General features: G+C 49.9%; 2 protein-coding genes across 9 annotated transcripts; one reads left to right on the forward strand and one right to left on the reverse strand.

The window, feature by feature from the left end:
* Nucleotides 1-178: 178 nt before the first annotated feature.
* ATRAID (all-trans retinoic acid induced differentiation factor) lies at nucleotides 179-5897 on the reverse strand. The gene is made up of 7 exons (XM_044261902.1): nucleotides 5566-5897; nucleotides 4746-4867; nucleotides 2309-2380; nucleotides 2030-2101; nucleotides 1807-1928; nucleotides 760-857; nucleotides 179-520 (listed from the first exon to the last, which is right to left on the reverse strand). Exons 1-7 carry the CDS (start codon nucleotides 5662-5664, stop codon nucleotides 416-418), a joined length of 690 nt encoding a protein of 229 aa, XP_044117837.1. The 5' UTR covers nucleotides 5665-5897; the 3' UTR covers nucleotides 179-415.
* Nucleotides 5362-17607, forward strand: SLC5A6 (solute carrier family 5 member 6). 8 transcript variants are annotated; one of them, XM_044261899.1, is made up of 17 exons: nucleotides 5761-5778; nucleotides 6451-6517; nucleotides 8760-8850; nucleotides 10082-10624; nucleotides 10959-11024; nucleotides 11365-11416; nucleotides 11797-11864; nucleotides 12143-12297; nucleotides 12691-12831; nucleotides 13015-13144; nucleotides 13723-13811; nucleotides 14234-14346; nucleotides 14689-14756; nucleotides 15180-15266; nucleotides 15415-15596; nucleotides 15785-15888; nucleotides 16106-16593. In XM_044261899.1, the coding sequence occupies exons 4-17, from the start codon at nucleotides 10232-10234 to the stop codon at nucleotides 16570-16572; spliced, it is 2115 nt and encodes a 704-aa protein (XP_044117834.1). In that variant the 5' UTR covers nucleotides 5761-5778; nucleotides 6451-6517; nucleotides 8760-8850; nucleotides 10082-10231; the 3' UTR covers nucleotides 16573-16593. The 8 variants fall into 8 exon arrangements, with proteins under 8 accessions (XP_044117833.1, XP_044117834.1, XP_044117831.1 ...); XM_044261895.1 differs by lacking the exon at nucleotides 5761-5778 and adding an exon at nucleotides 6068-6264; XM_044261900.1 differs by lacking the exons at nucleotides 5761-5778; nucleotides 8760-8850 and adding exons at nucleotides 6070-6264; nucleotides 16623-17607 and having other exon boundaries at nucleotides 16106-16221.
* Nucleotides 17608-19782: the final 2175 nt, after the last annotated feature.

A 19782-nucleotide genomic window follows, 5' to 3' on the forward strand; every position in this document is an offset into this window, starting at 1 on the left:
CCAAGCTAGCAACAGCGCGTCGGGCGTCTCCTCTACTCTCCCTCCCCACCAACTCCGCCCCACTGCAAAGTCCTGGGAAAACTAGAAAAGAAAACCGACTACCCAAAAGCGCTCTCTCCCACTTTAACCAAAGAATACACAAAGCCAGGTCGCCTCTCTATAAAAATAAACAATAAAGAACGACAAGAAAAGGTGTTTATTATAGTCAAGCACAAATGGGGCACGGGTCCCTGTCCATTCCTGGACTGTAGTGCCCACAACACCCCAAGGCTATGCCAACTTTCCATCTTCCTGCCAAAGATGGCTTCAGTCTTGAGGATCTGCTAGCCAATCATCCTGTCTAGGAAGAAAATCTCCCTGGCTGGGCTCAGCTAGATCAAGAAGATTTTTAGGTCAGTAGGAAGACCTATGTGGTTCATGAAGTCTTAGCTTTCCGGCGTTGGGTCCCCCAAAGCAGAATGGAGATGGAAAATGTGGTAGATCCCAGAATACCGAAGAACATAAGCAGTGAGAAGGAACCCTGTGAATGACCAAAAATAAAACAAAAAAAACCAAATCCTCCTTATATATGATGACACCAAGAACTACATCCTAACACCTAGTTCTTTCCTAGTATACCTATCCCCTTACCCAGGGCAATTCTCTTACAGTTTCCTTCTTTAGATAATGTGCATCAGCCCTGGTCTTAGGGCTCTTCTTTCAGAGAGGTTCTTCCTTATGCATTTCTCTTATCCCCAATTAGAAGGGCTAATTCCTCACCTGGCGCATACACTTGTAGCCATGGAAGCCATCAGCACAGACACATTCCAAGAGACCTGGACCATCAGGTACACAGGACCCATTCTCAGGACAGATTTCTGTGAACCAGAGAAAAACAGGAGACATCACTGAATCTCATTATGTAGGTTTCTCAAATATCTGCTTCAACTTAGATTATCTCAATCATTTCTTTTATTTTTTTAAAGATTTATTTATTTGACAGAGAGAGAGAGAGATCACAAGTAGGCAGAGAGGCAGGCAGAGAGAGAGAGGAAGGGAAGCAGGCTCCCTGCTGAGCAGAGAGCCTGATATGGGACTCAATCCCAGGACCCTGAGATCATGACCTGAGCCGAAGGCAGCGGCTTAACCCACTGAGCCACCCAGGGGCCCTATCTCAATTATTTCTAGGTCAAAAAGCAGAGAAGATTTCAGACAACCAGAACACAACAAAGTCAAAGTGAGAAAGACAATTATCCTATGGTTTCACTCATATGTGGAATATAAGAAACAGTGCAGAGGATCATGGGGGAAGGGAGGGAAAACCAAATGGGAAGTCATCAGAGGGGAAAAAAAAAACCATGAAAGAATTTTATTATATTCAATTTTTATATTAGCCAACATATAGTACATCACTAATATCTGATGTAGTATTCAACGACTCATTAATTGTGTAGAAAGATTCTTAACTATAGGAAACAAATGGAGGGTTGCTGGAGGGGTGGTGGGTGGGGGGTGGGGTAACTGGGTGAGGGCATTAAGTAAGGCACATTGATGTGATAAGCACTGGGTGTTATGTACAACTGATAAATTATTGAACACTACATCTGAAACTAATCATGTACTACTATATGGTGGCTAACTGAATTTTTAAAATTTTTTAAAAAGAACATAACCACAACAATACATCTTACGACCTTTTTTTTTCACGGGATTAGAAGTTCAGAAACTTGAACAAAAGGGACTTAACCAACTTTACTGCCAGATCTAAAACAGAGAATACAAGGGAGGAAAGGCAGTTCCTGAAAGAGTGGAGATGAGACAGCATACCTTGGTCCCCCGTGCTGTTGCAAAAGTTCCTTTGCCCTTGGCAGGTTTGGTTTTTTGTGTAAAAAGTAACAGTATTCCAGGCATTAATACCTCCAGGACAGCTGACATCTTGGGGCAGTATCCTGAAAACAACATGGGCAGTCATAATGCACAGCCCAAAGTTGCTGAGCTCACAGCACTGACCCTCTTTGGTCCTCTCCCCAACCCCTATACCCTTACTCACAGAGTCTGGAGCTGGGTAAAGCCACGGAAGGTGTTGGCCAAGTCATCTTTGAGGGGGTTTGCTTGCAGGTCTCTGCAAAGCATACACGGTTAGTGCTGTGCTCTAGGAAAACACTGTACTTCCATTCCCACATCTTCCTAGGCTGATAATCCAGTTCTTATTCTGAGTTGTCCAAGTTTGAACATTCATATTTAAACATCTTTTTAGGATCCATCCTCAAAGACTTTCCCATCAACCCTTCACCATAGTTGCCGTCAGGGAGGATAACTAACCACTTACATGATGACAGCAGTATGTGCCTGAGGAAAGTTTGGACCAGGGTCCTTTAGAGAACAGTTCTGGAGATCCAGCCTGAGGAAACACAGTAATCGCTGTAATTATATGTCTCTCTCCACCTACAGTAAGCTAATATAACCCTCTTTTCAGCTAATATTAATTAAACACAGCTGTGTTCAGGGCCACACACTAGATGCTGTGGTGGATGTTTCAATTCTGCCCTGTCCAGTTCAGTCACCACTAGTTATGTGTAGCTAATTAGGTAAAAAAAATTTAAAAATACAGTTTTTCATTTGCACTAGCCACATTTCAAGTATTCAGTAACCACTCACCATGTGATTAGTAGCTACTACGTTGGAGAGTACAGATACGGAACATTTCCATCATAGCAGGAAGTGCTATCAAATAGTACTGTTCTAATCAGTAGTATCTATGCATCTGTGCATCTATTGGAAGAAATTTGTTCCTTGTCTAGGTTAGTGAATCTCACACTGTATTATGATTCTCAGATCCACAAATGGCCTTCAAATGGGAAAAAAACTCAAGTCACATAAATGACATTTTTTTCCAAGTGCATTTTCTGTCACAGACTGGAGACAAATTACTGGATATTAAGGACCATGCCACATTATTTTTTCTTCACTATATATTGTTGTCTGTTCCTTTATTCTTCAAATATTTACTGTCTACTCTTTTTTTTAAGATTTTATTTATTTATTTGACAGAGTGAGAGAGCACAAGCACTCTCATGTGAAAGAGGGAGAGGGAGAAGCAGACCCTCCACTGAGCAGGGAACCCAATGCAGGGCTTGATCCCACAACCCTAAGATCATGACCTGAGCAAAAGGCAGCCGATTAACAAACTGAGCTGCCTAGGCACGCCTACTGAATGCCTATTAACCGCAAAAATTGGAAGAAAAAGAAAACCCTCAGGATCTACTACAATGTAGTAGAGGAAAACCATCGCCAAATATAAAAACAACATAAACATTAAATTATAATTTAAAAGAAATCACAGGACAGTATATGAATAATTTTGAACTGTATAGACACTAAGGATTAGAAGTAAAAAAAAAAAAAAAGACATTATTCTAGCATTGAGTAGAGCATTCACAGAGGATGCTGGAATTAAAGGATGGCTATGTTTTAATTTGGTGGAGGAAGGAAATTTCAGGTAAGGAGAAAGGCCTGAATGAACAAAGAAACAAAAGCGGAATGCTTTCGGAAGTAGGCCAGTTTGGCTCAAGCCAGACCCTCATGAAAACTTTTAGTGGACAAATAATTGGGAAAAATTATTGAAAGTGGATTGAGACCAATCTGTCGTGGTTTATGATTTGAACTTTATCCTGAAGGCAACAGACCATTCTAATTTTAAAACCAGATGATGGGGGAAAAAAATTTTGGTTTTCAGATAGTTTCATATAGAGAAGTATTGAGGTAATCAGGGAGAGAGGAGAATGGGAGCAAGACAGATGACATTTAGGATTCTGAAGTGATTGTGCACTCAAGAGGAAATGTTTAATAGGAAGCAAAAAGTACTCACGTGTACCTGCAGGTTGGAGGGGGTTGAGGATACTAAAAGAGATCTAGTTTGGGGAACACCTGCATGGTGGTTATAGCTGAAGCCCTAAGAGTGAATCCTCAGAGTTTAAAGGGAGAAAATGCAGGGACTAACCTTCATTAAGGGGACAGAATTTACAGAAGAAGAATTTGCCTAGAGACAACCATGAATTCATAGGAAGGGAAGAATACCCTATAAGCAAAGCACTTTGGAGGCTAAAGGAGCCGTTTCCCCAGAAACACACACTAACCAGAGTTGAAAATAAACAAAAGAAAAAAACTTCTTTTAAGAGGAAGCCTATAGGGGCACCTGGGTGGCTCAGTTGGTTAAGCATTTGCCTTAGGCTCAGGTCATGACCCTGGCATCCTGAAACAGAGCCCAGCATCCGGCTCCCTGCTCAGTGGGGGAGTCCGCGTTTCCCTCTCCCTCTGCCCCTGCTCCCGTACTCTCTTGCTCACTCTGCATCTCAAATAAATAAATATTTTTAAAAATAAGAGGAAGCCATAAGGGGCTTTTTTTTAATGGGCAAAAATTATGACTTCTAGGTAGTTCCAACCAGGAAGATCACAGGGTTCTTTACCTAGCTAAAAATGCTGTAACACGTTTAAATGTATGAGAATCATGATTTAGATGCCCCCAAAACAGGCACCAGTATTTATTCCAAAAGCCAATCAGGCAAGCCTTCAAGAATCTGGGGCAGGAGCATGTGGGTGCCTGGGTGGCTCAGTGGGTTAAGTGTTGGACTCTTGATCTCAGTCCAAGTCTTTAACTCAGGGCCCTAAGTTCAAGTCCCACATTGGGCACAAAGCCTACTTAAAAAAAAAAAAAAATCCAGCTTGGGAACTCTTCCAGTATCCACAGTTGTGTTTTCCTCCCTCACCCCACGATGGTGCCCTCCTGATTCAGGCAGCAGCGAGAGTGCAGCATTAGCTCTGGTGTCTGCTTACAATAAAGAGCCACTTCCGACAAATCTTGCACACTCCCTGGACACAGCATGCATATCTGCAGAAAAGAGAAAGGTATTAGGATTCCAGAAAGAAAAGCCAAGAAAAGAACGAATAGGTAGCAAAAGTTAGCTGCCAGTACACTCTTCAGAATTCCTTTAATACTGGTCTGGTAAAGTGTCCTATCTTTGTATCAAGTTTGACTCGGGGACTCATTTCTTCGCCTAGAGTCAGAAACCAAAAATCAGCACACTAGAGGCTTGCTGCACCAGACCTTGTCCAGGAAATGACATCTTTTAAGATCACTGTTCGAACATATTTATTATGCTCTCTCCAGTGACTTTTCAATCTAACAGACCCGGTTTGGCCAGGTATAAAAGCACTGCAGGTACACAAAGAACTCATCAAAGCTTTACACAAGGTACAGTACTGCCCGAACACAATATACGGCATTTGCGCGTGATGAGCTTGAAGAGCCAGAGAACTCGACCGTAGCCGAAAATTTTAAAGTTACTCAGATTAAGGAACAAGGTGATCAAATTTTAAAGGTCTACGTCAGCAGGGCGAGGGCACCGGGAGACCTGAGCAGCGTGAGTACTCGGGAGCCGGGCCGGCTGGGCTACAGCTAGGGAAGCCTCGGGGACCAAACCCGAGCCATGGACCGGTTGGGGAGAGGGGAGATCCGAGGGCGGGAGAGCGCGAAACAAGGTTGCCCAGCAGCTCTGCTTCAGCCCGACCTCTAACTTGCTTCTGTACCTCGGGTAGCGCCAGAGCCCTTTCCGCGCCCAGAGCGAGGAGCAGGGTCGCTGCCCAAGGGACCAGGAATGAAGGACAACCCTGCCCGCGAAGAGCCATTTTTCGCTCCCTCCGTCCTTTTCAGCGCCTCGCGAGACTGGCGCGTGTGGCTCCGCCCTCCCCGGGCGTGGTCTAGTCGCCCCGCACAGGTTGGGGCTTGCGCTGCCTAAAGAGGTCAGAGCTCTTCTCTGCACTCTATTCCCCGTTGCGGCGGACGGCCCAGCGTCCTCTCGTTTTCCCCTGCTAGAGAAGGCCACCGCCGCCGCTCTTTCAGCTGCGCACTCCTCGCTTCCGGACGCCGAGGTTGCGCCACCGCCGTGGTCCGGGGCCTTCTCCGTTCGCCCTCAGTAAACATGGCGGCGCCACGTGAGGCGGCCAGGGGGCGGGCCCCCGCTGTCACTCAGCCGGCATGTGGCCGGCCCGGCTCGGCCGCCGCGCTGCACCCAAAGGTGGAGACCCGGCAAATGGGCCGCACCCGGGCGGGCCAGCGTATGGGGACCCGTGCCAGGAGTCTCCCGAGAGTGGTGCGGTGGCGGGGAGGGGCGGGGCGAGCTGGTTCCCCGCGTGGAGGCGCGGGAAGACCTGAGCTGAGACCGCGTGGTGTAGTGGTTCAGCTACCTCACGTGTGGAGGGAAGGCGGGAAGCCAGCAAATAAAGAGGGTAAGGGTGATAGAAGAGCGAAGAGTGAAGGGCAAAGCCCGGCGGGAGGAGACGAGCCTGGGCAGGCTCCGGGCACCCTGGCACCTTCATCTCAGTCCGGAGACCGCGTTGGCGGCCGGATCCTTGGTGAGGAGGGAGGAGCGGGATAGGCGCTCGCCGGCCGCCTTATCTCCTTTTCCTTCCCAGAGAAGCGGAGCGATGCTGATCTCAGGGAAAACGACTGAACCTTCTTAGCCCTGGCTGAGCCGCGGAGGTAAGGGAAAGGCGAGCGCTGCCCCCGGCTGGCCCTGGGGAGCCCCGCGCGCGCAGGGGACTGCGTGTTGCCTTTGATTAGCGCCAGGCAAAAGCTCATCAAAGCTGACTCATCTTGAGTGCTTGGTCGGCCCGGCTTCTCTTCCCTATACCCGCAGGTTATGTAGATTCTCCTTGAAAGGATTTACCTTCCGTTGGCTGGCGCGTCCTCTGGGGCATGGGTGTAGTTCTTAGCATTTTAATGAAGGTACCTGAGCTTTCAGATCTCGAGGAATTCGAGGCACAAGGGCAGATTTTGAAAGAATCTTTCTCGGGACAGTGGGTCCTGCAGTGGTCCCCTTTGCTTTTTGTAGGAGTCAAGGTAATTCCCAGCAGGCGGGCAAGGGGGCCGGTGGTGATGTAGAAGGTCCTCTTCCGTTTCTGTGTGTGTTGTACTTTTAGAAAGGGGTCTCACGGCTCACTACTGAGCGTTACAGTTTCCGTGAAACCACTGTGCTCTTTTGGCTCCCTCGCTGAGAGAGATGCTAGTCCATGGGGTTTAGAGCCATCGAGTTTTTAGAAAGCCAGTAACTATCCTGTTCTTAGAATCAGAATCTCGTCTGAGGAACACTTTGTTACAGGGTCAGGTTTTTCCTGTCTTGCCTGGCTCTCTGTTCAGCCACCCAGGAAGGTTCTCTGCATCTCATGCAAATAGGATTCTATCTAGAAGCTCCACCAATTTACCCCAGCGGGAGAGTCCCCAGTTCTGCATGCCTGTGTTCTAGTCTACACTGAGACCATTTTTGCTTTCTAACCACCGTAGTGTTTACCGCTAACTCTTTACAGCTGAACATTCATACAGGCACACAGCAGACACCTTCGCATATTCTCCAGTATTTACCATCACCTCTGTCATAGTACTATTTGCCAAAGAGGAGTGAGAACTAAAGATGTTGCAATGTACAGAAGCCCGGGGCATCTTTAGGTTAAACCAGAGTGGTCTGTTGGGAACACTGTTCTGGGTACTAGCATTTTGTGACTCATAGAGCATGTGATCCAAGAGTTGCCGCCTCCGATTTCCTCTCTTTGTTGGCCCCACGAGGTTCAGAGTTCAGGTTTGTTCCGTGTAAGACCCTATCTTGACAGCCAGGCGACATCTGCCCGAGAACACAGTGTGAGTGAACCAGAAGACAGACAGGCTGATCTTTCTCCTAGTGGGCAAGAACAGAAGACACAGGTTATATTAATGTGTGTCTAGATTAGTTGGAATCTAAACTTTGTTCGGTGAATGACTGATTACAGTTAACATTCTGCTCCCGCCCTCATTCTAGGAAGTGTAAGGATGGGCCCCTTGGTAAATCACCTGTCCTAGCTGCAGATAACATTCTTTCTTTCTCCCTTGTTTTGTGTCATGCCCTGTAACCTTAAGGAAGTTCTTTAACTTTTCTGACTCTATTTTCTTGAGAACTAGACAGTGTTCACTTAAAGTTCATAAACCAGATAGGTGGTTTGTTAAAAGTGATAGCAAAGGGTGCTTTTTTATTATCATTATTAAAGTTCATAAAGTTCATGGCACACTTCTGGGTTACAAGAAGTTAAGAGCTGAGTTGCTTCACTAAAAAAAAAAAAAAAAGAAAGAAAGAAAGTGGGGGTATTCAGAAAGTGTTAACTGATCATTTAGGCTGTCTGAAAACCTGACATGCCTTGGTATTTTTTCCTCCATGTCAATGAGTATATCGTGGTGTAAATGAATTGTGGATGGACGGGGAATCAGGAGACCCGAGCTCTAATCTAGACTGACAATAATCGGCTCTGTGGTTCTGGAAAGATCACTTGAGTCATCTGGACCTCAGTATTTTTGTTGGTAACTGAGGGGGTCATGATAGTGATCTCTTAATGTTCCCTTAAGTTTTCAAGTAGTATAATCCTGTCCTTGTTCTGAGGATAATGCTGTATTCTTTGAGGATTAGTATTTTTGGTGGAAGAGTCAGAAAAGCGACTTTCCCATTTCCCCGGGCTCCTACTTTCTAATTCCCTCTAGCACACAATGCCAAGGGTGACTTAGAGTGAAAAGCCTAATCCAGCTAAGAATGCTGTTGAATGTGAGCTCCCTGTTCCCCACTCTGGAGCCTCTAGGACTGAGCTGGAGTTTGGGGGCCATAGGGTGATAGGGCCATTTGGATCACATTGATTGGTTCCCTGAAGGGGCCAGAGCAAATAGCTGCTGAGCTTCGCTCCGCCCCTAATTGCCCATTTCACCCCAGCTACTTATAGAGCCAGACCCTCAGCTTCAGCCCAGCTCCAGACACCGCTTCTCCAGGCAGCGCTGCCTCCCAACAGAGATTACTTCTCTAGGTAGGTTCCTGCTGCAGGAGGAGAGGAGCTCTTTCCCTTGCTGTTCCCTTGCCCCAGCTCCCTGGCTGGCTTGCTTCTCTGTAATCGTAACTGGGAACTCCTGGCTCCGGAACATTGCCCTCTCACTTTTGCATCCCGGCACTGTTCCCAGGTCTGCTGTTGACTGTAGTGTTACGGGCAGAGCACCTGAGAAGTGGGTGGCAGGGCTTCTCTCGTAGTGTTGGGGAGAATGAAGTGGTTGGCCTGGGGATATGAGGAATGGAGTTTGGGGCTGCTATGTGGGTCATTTCACTGGGGATCAGTGTTGAGAAGGGGTCCTGTTAAGAAGGTGACACTGGGAATATGGGAGGTGGAGGCTGAGGCTAGGGGAAAGAGAGGAAGCCAAGCTGTGATTAGTCTCTCGTTCTTCTCCCCTGCAAGGCTGTGGTGTTAGGCTGGGGTCTGCTGGCTTAGTGCACTGGAGTGACTCCGTCTGTGCCTACAGGTGGGGGCAGGGAAGTCTTGGAAAAGAAATGTGGGCCAGAGTTGATTTTTCTTTTGTGATTGGGGTGGAGACCTAAGAAGGTTTGTTTTTTGTTTTGTTTTGTTTTGTTTTTTAAGATTTAATTTATTTTAGTGAGGAGGGTGAGGGGCGGAGGGAGAGAGTATCCCAAGCAGACTCCAGACCGAGTGGTGTAGGGGTGTACTTGAGTGCACACTGGGTGCAGACCCTGACACAGGGTTCGATCTCACGATCTGATTGCACCACCCCCTCCAGGCACCCCAAGAAGGTTCTTTTTATTTTTTCTTTTTATTTTTCAAGATTTTATTTATTTATTTGACAGAGAAAGATCACAAGTAGGCAGAGAGGCAGGCAGAGAGAGAGGAGGAAGCAGGCTCCCTGCTGAGCAGAGAGCCTGATGTGGGGCTCGATCCCAGGACCCCGGGATCATGACCTGAGCCGAAGGCAGAGGCTTTAACCCACTGAGCCACCCAGGCGCCCCCCCCCCCAGAAGGTTCTTATATTTCACTGCTATGTATACCCAGAATGATCTTGGACAAGCAGTTGTCTCCTGCCTGTCTTACTCGGCTGCTTCCTTTCTCCCCTATCAAATGCATACTAGGACCTCCAGACCTACAGGGTTGTGCAGAGCTGGCTGGTCCAGGTTTGATGGGTGTGGAATACACAGGTCTTGGGATGGGTGCCCGTGAAGGCAGGGTAAGCCTGACGAGGAGCTGATTTCCTTTGCAGCTCACCTTGGACAATGTCACTTGGTGGAGAAGGACTGTGAGATCGTGGCTAGAAGCCAGGCTGTAGCCACCTGCGTGCCACTGCCCAGCTGAGTGGCAGCCCAGAGAGCACAGGAGCAGCAAGTGGCTGTAGGCCACAGACAATCAAGATATGAGTGTGGGACTGAGCACCTCGGCTCCCCTGCTCCCAACCTCAGACGCAGACACGGTCACATCTACTTTCTCCCTCACGGACTATGTAGTGTTTGTGCTGCTGCTGGTTCTCTCCCTTGTTATCGGGCTCTACCATGCCTTTCGTGGCTGGGGCCGGCATACTGTCGGCCAGCTGCTCATGGCAGACCGAGAAATGAGCTGTCTTCCTGTGGCTCTGTCTCTGCTGGCCACCTTCCAATCAGCTGTGGCCATCTTGGGTGTTCCGTCCGAGATCTACCGATTTGGGACCCAGTATTGGTTCCTGGGCTGCTGCTATTTTCTGGGCCTGCTGATCCCAGCACACATCTTCATCCCTGTCTTCTACCGCCTACATCTCACCAGTGCCTATGAGGTGAGCAGGGAGGAAGAAGAACACACAGGACCATCAGGGTTGGGGACAGAGAGAAGGAAGAGAGCATGTATGAAGGATCTGGGTCCCTGGACCTCCTCTGCCAAATGAGATTGATGGGACACATTGTGTATTTCCAGGTTCTTTCTGGGTGAGGTCAAGTGGGAAGAGAAGGAAGGTGCTGTGCTGAGAGGCCTAGAGCAGATAGGAGTTGAATATTCCTTCATGTTCCTGGGTTTCTTGGGGAGGTTGAATTGTGGGGTTAGAGTGGGGAGGAACACCTTTCTTTTTTCTTTTTTCTTTATATGTATACGTGTATATATACATTCCTATCTAGTACCTGGAGCTCCGATTCAATAAAGCTGTGCGGGTTTGTGGGACCGTGACCTTCATCTTTCAGATGGTAAGTAGAAGTGAGGGTAGAATTTGAGCCTGAGATATGATAGAGGGACCCAAACTCCATTACACTGAAGCATCATGAGCTTCTCCTGCTTTCAAACTGGCAGGATTGAAGGTCCCACTCGGGGTCAGTGTCCCCGAAACCACCAGAGGCATCCTGCTTCCTCTTCCCTCGGCTGCAGCACCGTCATTATGGTGGCAGCAAGCCAAGATTTGGAGGAAGGGAAATGGAAGTGAGCCTAGATGAAGGGAGGCCATTAGGATACTGGAGCTGAGGTCCAGCTTTTCTCTCTGCTCACCCTCATTTCCCCTCCCGTTCACATTCTCTTTTCCCTATCCAACAGGTGATCTACATGGGAGTTGTGCTCTATGCGCCATCACTGGCCCTCAATGCAGGTGAGGAGTCAAAGCCCTTGGCTCTCAGCCACAGCCGACTGGGAAAATACCTCTGGGAGGGGCGGGTAGAGGAGACTGTGCAGAAAAGAATCTGACCTTGGCCAAGGAGTTACTTCACTGCATGGGCCCTTGGCTGGTCTCTGCTGGAGGTGGAAGTACCTTGGTTCAACTCACCCGAAGCTAATCACACATCACTCTGTCTTGTCTCAGCTGGTTAATCAACACCTTTTGGTGGGATTCACACATTTTTTTCCCATTGTGGTGAATGATTTATTTCATCCTTGATGGCCAAATACTTCATGTCTTACTGGGGTTTTTCTGGTTTCTCTGTTGGGAAACCCTCTTCCAGAGACAGGAATGTGGTTTTTATCTGTTTGCAGTGACTGGCTTTGATCTGTGGCTGTCGGTGCTGACCCTAGGCATTGTTTGTACCGTCTATACTGCTCTGGTAAGTGTAGTAAGTCTTAGGAGAGGGAGGGGAGATGGGAGGAGAAAGAAAGGGATGAGGTAAAAATGTAGGTGAGGTGGGATGGAGTTCTGGAGTGGGATGGCACAGGATGTAGGAGATGGGATGGGAAGGATGTCAACAGAGGCGCCAGAGTTATGCCCCTTTGTATAGTATAGTATAGTCCAGAGTATAGTCCTTTGCTGCTGGGAGGCATGGTGTCTTCACTTGTGGGTGGTTTTAAAGACATCTGTGGCAGGCCTGCTTTCTTTGCCCTGCAGGGTGGGCTGAAGGCAGTCATCTGGACAGACGTGTTCCAGACGCTGGTCATGTTCATAGGGCAGCTGGTGGTTATCATTGTGGGGTCTGCCAAGGTGGGCGGCTTGGGGCATGTGTGGGAAGTGGCTTCCCAGCATGGCCTCATCTCTGGGATCGTGTAAGTACACCCCTTCCCCTGACTGGGGTCTGTAGGGCCTGGGGGGGCTGAGCCCATCCTAGATCCTGAACTCAGGGCTGCAGTAAGTAGAGGGCAAGCTGTGGAAGCCTTAGGGGCAGCACTGAGACGGATGGGAAGCTGGCCCTGCAGAGATGGGGGTCTGATGGGTAAGGAGGGTCAAGATAGTTTCAGTACCTGGCATGCAGCTGTGGGTTGAAGGGGTGGAACCTCCCTCCGTCGTACTGCAGTGCTCCTTGAGTCGCCCCGGTTCTTGCCTTCAGTAGCTCCTTCGCCCTGCTGCAATGTCTCTGCTCAGCCCCCCGTTGTAGGAGTGCGAGGAAGGCTGCGTCCGTCTGGGACTATGCTGCAGTGTCCAGTTGGTGTCTGTTGTAGGCTGGATCCAGATCCTTTTGTACGGCATACTTTCTGGACATTGGCTTTTGGGGGTGTCTTCATGATGCTGTCCTTGTATGGGGTGAACCAGGCTCAAGTGCAGCGCTACCTCAGTTCCCGCACGGAGAAGGCTGCTGTGCTGTGAGTACAGGGACAGGAAGACCAGGGAGGAGCAGAGGAGAGTGGACCCCATTTTGGGGTTGGGGCACGATGCCAGAGCACACACGCACCACCCATCGGGGCCAGGATCTGGCTCTGCTCTCCGGAGCTTGGGGACGTGCCTGAGGGTGTGTGGTCAGAGCCTTGGCACTGGTCTCTCTGCAGCTCCTGCTATGCCGTCTTCCCTTGCCAGCAGTTGGTCCTCTGCATGAGCTGCCTCATTGGCCTGGTCATGTTTGTCTACTACCAGGAGTATGCTATGAGCGCCCAGCAGGCTCAGGCAGCCCCTGACCAGGTGAGAAGTCCTCCCTGGCACCCTTCTCTGCCCATGAGGGCCAGCCTGGCCCCCCAACAGGAGTGTCTGGTTGGCTGCAGAAAGGACTCTCACCTTGGGTAGGAAATGGATGTAAGTCGTTTTCCACTGTGGGATTCTACAGGCTAGCACAGGAGGGGCCCAGCCCTTGGCCGGCATCACCGCATCCTGGTGCTCACCCTGCTGGTGGGGGGAGGGACCTGCCTTTATTACGGGCTCACCACTGTGCACCGTGCCGTGGGCCCTGCTGGGAGCTATCCCCAACCTGGTGCCTTCCGTTTGTTACAACAGCCTCATTGGGCAGAAAAGAAAAACGCCTCATGGAGGTGGTCAGAATCCTCGCCATACTGCTAGCCAGGGGCAGGGTTGGGCGTGAACTGCGTTATTCTCTGGAGCCCTTTTTCCCTCTGTTAACTGGGTCACTCTCAGTGCTGAGCCCCCTTCTCAATCACTCACTCTCCACAGACTGGTAGGGGCGCGTGCAGGGGGCTTCTCGCACGCCACACCTCAGGGCAGGGCTCCTCTCTCAGCGGGGCTGTGCACTTCTGCTCTGCCTGCAGTTCGTTCTCTACTTTGTGATGGACCTCCTGAAAGACCTGCCGGGCCTGCCTGGCCTCTTTGTCGCCTGCCTCTTCAGTGGCTCCCTCAGGTACCCTCCTTGACCGTTTCCCCTGGGCTTGTGCAGCTGATCCCCACGTGGCCCCCGGTGACGGCTGGAGGAGGGGTCTCTCTGAGTTTCTCAGTGCGCGCATCCACCTGCGGAGGACGAGGGACAGCTCGTCTGTGTAGAAGGGAGCATGTCCTCTCCCAGGAGATGCCCCCTTGCTGGGGAGGGAGTCTTTTACAACACCAAGAATTGATTCCACTTGATCAAAACCCGTATCCCATTCAGCAAAGGGCAAGTGTCCTTGCCTTCTGGGCCTCTTTCTCGGCTGCCAGCCGTGAAGATGGCTTCTGGCTGCACATGTCCTCTCCTGCCTGTAGGGCGCTCTCCCCTCAGCAGGCCCCCTGTTGGTTTTGCCTTTCAGCCCCCAGACTCCGCATGGCTCATCTTTGTCTTCCCCCTTTCAGCACCATATCTTCTGCTTTTAATTCATTGGCAACTGTTACGATGGAAGATCTGATCCGACCCTGGTTCCCTCCATTCTCTGAAGTCCAGGCCATCATGCTTTCCAGAATCCTTGGTGCGATTATGCTTCATCATCTTTTCAGTCGTATTCTTTCTAAGACAAACCCTAAGCGCTGTATCAGTCTGCTTTGCAGCACTAGCTTTAGCCTGGGCTCAGCGCTTGCCGAACGAAGCACACAACCTTGTTGACATCTCAGGGCATTTCCGGGGAAGGCCTCTGAGTCACATTGGTGGGAAAACCAGGTGGGAGGGACCTGGAGCTGGGGCAGGAGGGAATACGCCATTTCCAGGGATACAGAGGTAATGGTTTGGCTGAGGAAGGAGCTTTGCTCTACTTTTACCCCTTTTAAATGTGTTAACTTATCTTGGCCTATTTCCTCCCTTCTTTTTTCCCCAGCCTTTGGCTATGGGCTACTTTGTCTGGGAATGGCATATGTTTCTTCCCAGATGGGACCTGTGCTACAGGTAAGGATTATGCAGAGAAGAAAGCAGTTTATAGGGGAGAAAGGAGCTGATCGAAACAGGAAGTTGAGGGAGACAGCTGATGTGAAGGGAATGGTATAGGAATGGGTATCAAAACGTTGCCTTTGATGGACCACCTTTAGCTGTGAGTAGTTTTCCCTAGGGTCATTCCTAGGATGTTGTTGGCTGAGAGCCATTTAGGGAATAGCCTCAGAGGACAACCCAAAGTACATTCCTGTAACATTCCCTGGATTCGCCCCCTGGAATTCTGCATTATGATATTTTCAGGTAGAAGATACCGACAGATCTGATGGGGTGGGGTGCTGAGGCATTGGCAGGTGGCTGTGCTCTGCTCTGCACTGGTGAGGCTGGGAGTCTCTGAGCCTGAATGTTCTCCCCACCCCCCCCCAACCCTGTCCTCCACAGGCAGCACTCAGCATCTTTGGCATGGTTGGGGGGCCGCTGCTCGGACTCTTCTGTCTTGGGATGTTCTTTCCTTGTGCCAACCCTCCCGTGAGTGATCCATCTGGTTCCACAGTCATGTACAGGGGTGGACCTAAGAAATGGCTTGGCAGGTCTCTCCCCATGAGTTCCGGGAACTGGTGTGAAGATTTATTGGGGCTGGCATCGTGACAGGAGAATGTGTTGTGTCTCTGGGCAGGGTGCCATTGTGGGCCTGTTGGCTGGACTCATCATGGCCTTCTGGATCGGCATCGGAAGCATAGTGTCCAACATGACCTCCGGCATGGCACCTTCTCCCCCTAATATATCCAGCTTTTCCCTGCCTAGTAACCTGACCACTGTCACCATGACCACACTGATGCCCTCAACCACCCTCTCCAAGTGAGTTGGGGCTCACTCTCTCTCCTTGGGGAAAATAACTCATTTTTGAGGGGTTTCCCAGGGGTCTTGGTAAGGGATAAGCCACTAGATTCCTCAGGGAGATATTGGGTCCCAAGATCCTAGGACTGTGTCTCTGAGGAATGCGCTGTCAGTGAATTGCTAACTCTCCTTACTCCGGTTCTCCCCAGGCCAACGGGGCTGCGGCATTTCTACTCCTTGTCGTATTTATGGTACAGCGCTCACAACTCAACCACAGTCATTGTGGTGGGCCTGATTGTCAGTCTGCTCACTGGTGAGGGCGTGCGGAATGGGGTCCCGGAGAAGCGAGGGAGGCCACTCTGGGAATCTGGACTCCGGGAGAACTGACCCTGCCCTCCAGGGTCCTTGGGCTTCTTGGCTGAGCTCTGGGAGGTGGGCAGGGGCTGGGGACTCTGAGCCCTGAGAACAGATGGCTTGCTGGGTGTGCACCGGTTACACAGTAGGAGACTCAGAAGTGCCTTTGCCTTCAGGGGGAATGCGGGGCCGGACCCTGAATCCTCGGACCATTTACCCAGTGTTGCCAAAGCTCCTCGCCCTCCTGCCCCTGTCCTGTCAGAAGCGATTTCACTGCACCAGCTACAGCCAGGTAACGGCTGTGTTGTCCAGATCATACCCTCCCTTCCGTCTCTTAATACCAGACCTTCCAAATTCCCTTCTGCCCCTTTCCTTTCTCCTCCCCAGCAACTCAGATTATTTGTCTGAACCTGGACCGTTCCGTAGTAACTGCCCCAGCTTCTACCCTCAGAGGAGTGCTGGCTTGGTAGCTCAGCCCAGAGAGGTGCCTGGTGTGCTGGCCTTTCCTCTCCCTCCCATGCCCCCTGCCTACCACCTTGTGCTTAATCTTAATCTTGTGCTTTGCTCCTCCTTTTCTGACTGCCCTTTGCTGATCTCCCTTCCAGCAGGGATCAAAGCAGTGTCTTCCAGCTTTTCTGCCTGAGTTCCTTCACTCCTTTGTCTCATCCTATCTCTTTGCTCTGTGTTCTCCAGGACCTCTCCGTGGACACTGCTACATTTCCAGAAAAGATGAGTAATGGGATGTTGAAGAACGGCAGAGACAAGGAGACCATGGCAGTGCCTGAGGAAGGCTCAGCCCACCAAGGGAACAGCCCCACCTTCATCCTCCAGGAGACCTCACTGTGATCTGGGTTTAGGTCCCAGTGCCAGAGGCCATCTTCTAGTATAGCAATCAGTTAGGAGATACCCAACAGGGACAGCTGAAGACTGGGTTATCTAGCCCACCAAAGGACCTTGTTTCTAGGTGTTTGGGCTGCAGTAGAAGCTGTTGTGTCATGAGAAGTGGGAGGGTAGGACAGGGTTTTTTCCTGTCCCTTGACAGTCTGTTCTCTAGAGGACCAGGCTTGCAGGGGAAAGGACTTTGCTAGAAAGGGGGATCAAAGCAAATCCTCTAGGAAACGGAAAATGGCTCCTGATTAACCACCACCAGGCTTCTTTGAAGTGAACAGAAACAGTAATGCTAGTTATCACTGCTCTGAGGCCCGACCTGACAAGGTTGGCCATGTTTACCGTGAAACACAAAGTTGTCTTAGCCAGCTGTTGCTTCTCTTGTGGTACTGTTTTAAACATTTCTGTCAGCCACAAAGGGTCCGTGACTACTTTCTAATTATCTGTGACGCCCAGGCCCCTCTTATTCTTACCTGTCTACCTCCGTTCTTGAGGGGGAGGGTTTGGTGTCCCTGAAAGGCCTCAGAAGAGACCGGTACATTCGTCTCCCTTGCATAGAGTAGCGAAGCTTTCCTCCTCACTGCCCCCACCCTCACCTATGTCATGGGCACCTGGGGACGGGGCACATGTTGATCCGAGAAACCAGGGCAAGACCAGGTCCACTGTGGAGTGTGCCATCCACCTGGCACGGCACCCCCGTGTCATTTTGTTGTTCGTGTTCATGTTTCCTTTTTGGTTTCTTTCCCACAGATCTTTGTTCCAAGGGAATAAAAACTGTTATTGGACCTAGCATCTGGGCTCCTGTACTGTTCACAACTGTCTGGTCCCCCCACCCCGTCCCATCCGTGGCAGGGGTAAAGCGCTCCCTGCTGCCCTGCGCACATCTTCCCCTGCTGAGGAGAGGGGGAGGGGAACCAGCACTGGCTGGTGGAGGTGTGGGACCTGCTGGCGTGTCTTCAGGGGGCAGCACTGTGCTCCTCTCCCTCTGCTGCTTTTCATCCCTGGTGGCTCATTCTATCTCGTGACCCACCTCCACCTTGTCCTCGACCAGAGCAATCATTGCTGCTCCAGTTTTCACTTTCGGGGCTGGAGGAAGAATGCTGTTACTTGGCTTTAAACATAGAACATTTGAGGGCGCCTGGGTGGCTCAGTGGGTTAAGCCGCTGCCTTCGGCTCAGGTCATGATCTCAGGGTCCTGGGATCGAGCCCCACATCGGGCTCTCTGCTCAGCAGGGAGCCTGCTTCCCTCTCTGTCTGTCTGCCTCTCCATCTACTTGTGATTTCTCTCTGTCAAATAAATAAATAAAATCTTTAAAAAAAAATAGAACATTTGAGCGGGACTCTGGTGATGGTGAAGAGCGCGGTGCTCAAACCCACCCAGCCCTGGGCCCCGCCCTGCCCTGGCCTCCTCCAGCTGCTCAGGAGGAGCTCCATGCAAGCCCTCTGGGCCCCTCAGCAGAGACCTGATCCCAGGCAGATCTGTGGAGTTTCAGAAAATGCCAAGTGGACTCTGCCTTGAGGTCCGCCCTCTTGACAGCCCTTCAACCTGGGGGCTGAGGGGTATTGCTCTTGGCTAACTATCCCACCCTGCCATGCTGCCAGGGTTCCAGAACTAACCAGGTTCCCATTTGTTCATTCTTCGACCTATTTATCCACCTACATGTAAGGGCCTTAAACTTGGCCACCATTTTGCATCTAGGAAATGACTGCCTCCCCAGGACCCTGTACAAGTACCACCATCATTCCAGAATGGCCTCATTTAGTTTCACATCCCTGTCTGGTACCTATATTGCATAGAAAAGGTAAAAATGGAGCGCCTGGGTGGCTCAGTGGGTTAAAGCCTCTGCCTTCCGCTCAGGTCATGATCTTAGGGTCCCGAGATGGAGCACCACATCGGGCTCTCTGCTCAGCAGAGAACCTGCTTCCCCTCTCTGCCTACTTGTGATCTCTTTCTCTGTCAAATAAAATCTTAGAAAAGGTGAAAGTCCACAGGATTCAAAGCTTTCAAGAATTCTGGTGTTTAAGGGAAAATGGTAAATATATTCAGTGTTCCATTTTTATATAAAAACTAAACAGAACAAAGACTCTGGTTGTAACAAAGTAAACTTACATATAATGAAAGAACCACTTAATAGGGACCTGGCTGGCTCAGCCAGAAGAGCAGGCGACTTGATCTTGGGGTTGTGAGTTTGAGTCCTTGTTTGGTGTAGAGATTACTTAAAAATAACATCTTTAAAAGTACCACTTAATCACTCTGGCTCAGGTCACTTGGGATCAAACCCCACATAGTTCGGATCCTGCTGCTTTTGCTTGCTGCCCCCCTCCCCCTGCCCACCACCGCTTGTGTGCTCACTCATACTCTCTCTCTTTCTCCACCCCGCCCCCCAAAAAAACCCCAATGATTAGGAGGGTGAAGTTGAATGCACAGACCCGGATTCAAATACTGTTCCATCCATTCTATCTCCTTAAGCTTTAGTTTCCTCATTTGTTAAATGTCAATTTCACAGAGTTCTTCAAAGATTCAGTTACATCACATGTAAAGGACTTAAACATTCACTAAATGTCAGTTATTGTGATCATATTTATGTAGTTTTCAAAGCACTTTTCACGTACTACCTGATTTTATGCCTTGGGAGGGAGGTATGTCACATACCTGCATTTTTAATGTATAAGATAACTAGGTGGCTTGGCTAGCAAGAAGTTGAGGGGCAGAACTAGAGCCCGGGTCTGTGACTTCAGTAGCCTACCAAAGTTGTATCTCTTGCCAGGGAAGAGAGTCAGTTTGGATGGGGTGTCACACCAGTGCAGGGAATCTTGAGACAGTAGTCCAGAAAACTAGAACGCACCAAATGGGGTACTACTATACCATCACGCCAAAACCTTTCTAGGTCAGTGGCTTTCAAACCTCTGGCAGACCCACAGTTAAGAATATGATCATGTGGGGCACTTGGGTGGCTCAGTGGCT

This window comes from Neovison vison, chromosome 8 (genome assembly GCF_020171115.1).
Source record: "Neovison vison isolate M4711 chromosome 8, ASM_NN_V1, whole genome shotgun sequence".
Classification (NCBI taxonomy): Eukaryota; Metazoa; Chordata; class Mammalia; order Carnivora; family Mustelidae; genus Neogale; species Neogale vison.

Coding starts and splice junctions, on each gene's coding strand:
- SLC5A6 (XM_044261898.1), top strand. CDS start 10,232: ATGAGTGTGGGACTGAGCACCTCGGCTCCCCTGCTCCCAACCTCAGAC. Junction 14,347..14,688: donor CATGCTTTCCAGAATCCTTG/GTGCGATTATGC, acceptor TTTTTTCCCCAG/CCTTTGGCTATGGGCTACTT. Junction 15,267..15,414: donor TTCCTTGTGCCAACCCTCCC/GTGAGTGATCCA, acceptor GTCTCTGGGCAG/GGTGCCATTGTGGGCCTGTT.
- ATRAID (XM_044261902.1), bottom strand. CDS start 5,664: ATGGCTCTTCGCGGGCAGGGTTGTCCTTCATTCCTGGTCCCTTGGGCA. Junction 4,868..5,565: donor GGGCTCTGGCGCTACCCGAG/GTACAGAAGCAA, acceptor TCTTTTCTGCAG/ATATGCATGCTGTGTCCAGG. Junction 1,929..2,029: donor TTTACCCAGCTCCAGACTCT/GTGAGTAAGGGT, acceptor TGTTGTTTTCAG/GATACTGCCCCAAGATGTCA.